General features: G+C 40.2%; 1 protein-coding gene across 1 annotated transcript; it reads right to left on the minus strand.

The window, feature by feature from the left end:
* Positions 1-998: 998 nt before the first annotated feature.
* On the minus strand, positions 999-1628 carry PHALS_04963 (Winged helix-turn-helix DNA-binding domain; the record flags this gene model as incomplete). The annotated part of the gene is made up of 1 exon (XM_024722686.1): positions 999-1628. One exon carries the CDS (start codon positions 1626-1628, stop codon positions 999-1001), a length of 630 nt encoding a protein of 209 aa, XP_024573738.1.
* Positions 1629-3164: the final 1536 nt, after the last annotated feature.

The following is a 3164-nucleotide window of genomic DNA, read 5'->3' on the forward strand; positions in this document are numbered from 1 at the left end:
TGTCTTGGATTGCGCAGTGTAAAGCAGATACTACCACCAACCAGGCGAAGGAGACCTCAAATGTGAGCGATCCAGTAACATTTGTCCTGTTCATCTGAGCCAATATATTCATATCTATGCGTGACAAAGTATTTATATGTATTTATTAATGGGTCTGCATGGAGATATATCACCAAATTAACTTTCTTTTGTCATTGTTGTAGACTTTGTGCGCTCCTGTGCCGTAATTACACCTCAATTTTGGTACTATAAAAGGTTTGGAAGCTTTTTTCGTGCACTGAAAACTGCATCAATTTTGGGCACATCGCGGTGTTATGTTTGATTCTTCAGCGGTAAACGTGTGGGAGTCAAATACTCGTATACCTTGTGACAGCTCAATGGCATCTTAAAATTGCTATTTATTCAACAAATGATGCTTGTAATCTCTAAGCACCAAGTAAGTTTTAGAGTAATGTCAATCTAGCAAAGTGATTACTATAAATGAACACAATAAATTAAATTGATACCAATGTTCTCTTCAAAACCACTTAAACGTCGACAAGTCTAGGAGCAAGTCGTCCACGTACGCAATCCACCTCCAATCGTACGTCAAATTAGATTTGGCCTTTCAAAATGAATTCATGTTGGTAATCAAGGGCGTTCAAAACTATACTTTCGCGCTTACAAACCATAACAAGCTACATTCTGAATTAGCAGTAACTACATGATGGATTGATCTAAATGGCAAACAACTGACAACTTCAGCAAGTAAAAATGCAACAATCTGAAAGATTGTGCTATATGCTTATTGTGCTCCTTTGACGAGTTAACACTTTGTCTTTCTCTGCATATTGAATACGATCTCAGTAACTTTTGTAAAGAGATTGTAGATACGGTGGTTTGCGTTTGTTCTCGAAACATGAACAATTATTCTACGATAATGGTTAGTATTTCTACAAGAAATCGACTTGCTTGGAAATTATAATTATCTAAGTAAAACTAACAAGACATCTAAGACATCATTCGAGAGGAGGAACGCAGTCCAGTGGAAGTCGTGCAAATGCACGGCCAGCTTGCGTGAGCTCAATATGGCTGTGACTGAGCAAGGTTATAGCCTTAGCGGCGACTTCGTCGTTGCAAGCATCTAATAATCGTCTAGGGTCATGCATCGAATGTGACCGACCGGCTTCTGCATGTCCAAGCGAACGTGTGTGACGAATGCGCTGTATGTCTTCTCGCAAAATAGTAGAGCACTTAATAACGCGATTTTTTGATTTCATAAGTCGGTATGGCCAGACAATACCAAGGCGTCGGCAATTTCGCTTAATGGTAACCGTAGCAACACCAAGTTGCTGTGCAGCCTCACGCTGTGACATATGAAAGTACTTAGCCATCTCTTCGGTGGAGAAATCAAAGACGATGCGGCTTTTACGAGTCCTCTTGAAAGGGCTAACTACAGGAGGTTTACAGGTCCCACTATGACTCATGGTGGGCGATGCCATGGGACACAGATAATTCGTGGGTTTCGCGGATGCGAAGGTTATATCGAGGGCCGACTGTTGATAGCAGGAGACTGGCGGATCGCGGTGAATTGGATGAGGGACGTTGAAGGTGCTGGATCGTGACACGTTCACTGGATAATCTGGCATGGTCATTCTAAGTGGAATTTTCGGGGTGAGGTAGTAGGAATGACTGAGTGAATTTGTGAATGACGTGTTTCGACTACGGCTTGGTTCTGTCTCGGTAAAGAAAGTTGAAGTAAGAGACAAGTCGGCCGCTTTGAACGACCTTTGATTTAACAAACTGGCGCCATCGCCTGTCTTTTTCGGGGGGGGGAGTCTTGTGTTGCAGACGATGGACCAGCAATGTGTGGATGGCGGCTTTTGAATTCGGTACGACTGGTCACTAGGGAACCAGCGGGACTTGACTCTTCGAAGCTGAACGATCAATACTGGACGCGAACACTCCAGTTTGTCAAGCTGGCTTTTAACGCTTATTTGGCTGGAAGCTAAAATCTCAGTGACAACATTGTTTCATATGGTGTTGACACTATGACAGATTATACGAGCTGTGCGGAAGAGCAATACTTTCACTTATGGTTGGTTACTTGTCTAAAGGATAACCTATGGCTATTTCAATATCTTTTATGGCAGTCGTCGTGTGCTCAAATATCACTCCGTAAGCGTTTTAAACTTATAGGATGTCGCGTCGCGTTAACGAGAACAGCTAACAGAAATTCGTTTCAGATTTCTTAAACAAACAATGTTTAAACATCTTCATGTAACTCTTTTCGTGTTGCGTAACCGAACTCACGTACTGACCTTATTGAAGGCGCGAAGTATGACGAATTTTCATAGTAAACTTGTAGTTAGACTTTTAGTAAAATGCAGTTCAAGATCATCAAAAAAGCAATTGTTGAAAGCATGGGCGCCCTCAAACAAATTTTCATCTATATCATCTTGCCTTCTAACTGTGTTTTAACGGGCTCTTTCCATCTGTAAAGTTGGCAATTCTGGGTGAAAATGCCTAACTTAACATTCTGCAGCTTTCAATACTTTTCCGGATGGCCTATTTGGTAAATTGCACAAGTTCCTAATATGCGAATTAGAAGTTAAATGTCAGCTTTTATCTGCTAATAAAAGTCGTACATCTGCGTGTATAGAATTTAACTGATTTGCAATACGTGATACTATAATATCTTACCATTGTCGTCATGAAACCTTATCTTCGAGCACGACGTTTCTCAAATACTGATGTATGCGTAAAAACTGAAAAGGTCTCAACTTTTTCTTCGTATTTCAGTCAAAAATACGTGACACCGTCAAGCAAAGTCACAACGGAACTTTTCCTCGTCTGTAAATATGCTCGTCACATTTCTCTACAACTAAGGTCTATCTTCTAATAAGCATTAATTGCGTTTATTGCATTATATTGATTATTGTCTTGACAGAAAGCTGTCTTGGATAAATAAATTCGAACATTTAATGCCGCTATTAGAATTATTTTGGCTTTCTAATCCGAATGTATATTGAAATGACAGAAACCAGCTTTTTAATCTATTAATCAAAATACATTCAAAAAGTTCTGAATGAGTGTATCAAGCTTGAGCAGAATAGTATATTGTTTCATCGAGACTGGCCAGCAGCAGTATCCAATAATGTTGAGTGCATACGTTACGGCACAGC

This window comes from Plasmopara halstedii (genome assembly GCF_900000015.1).
Source record: "Plasmopara halstedii genome assembly, contig: Scaffold_287, whole genome shotgun sequence".
NCBI lineage: Eukaryota > Oomycota > Peronosporomycetes > Peronosporales > Peronosporaceae > Plasmopara > Plasmopara halstedii.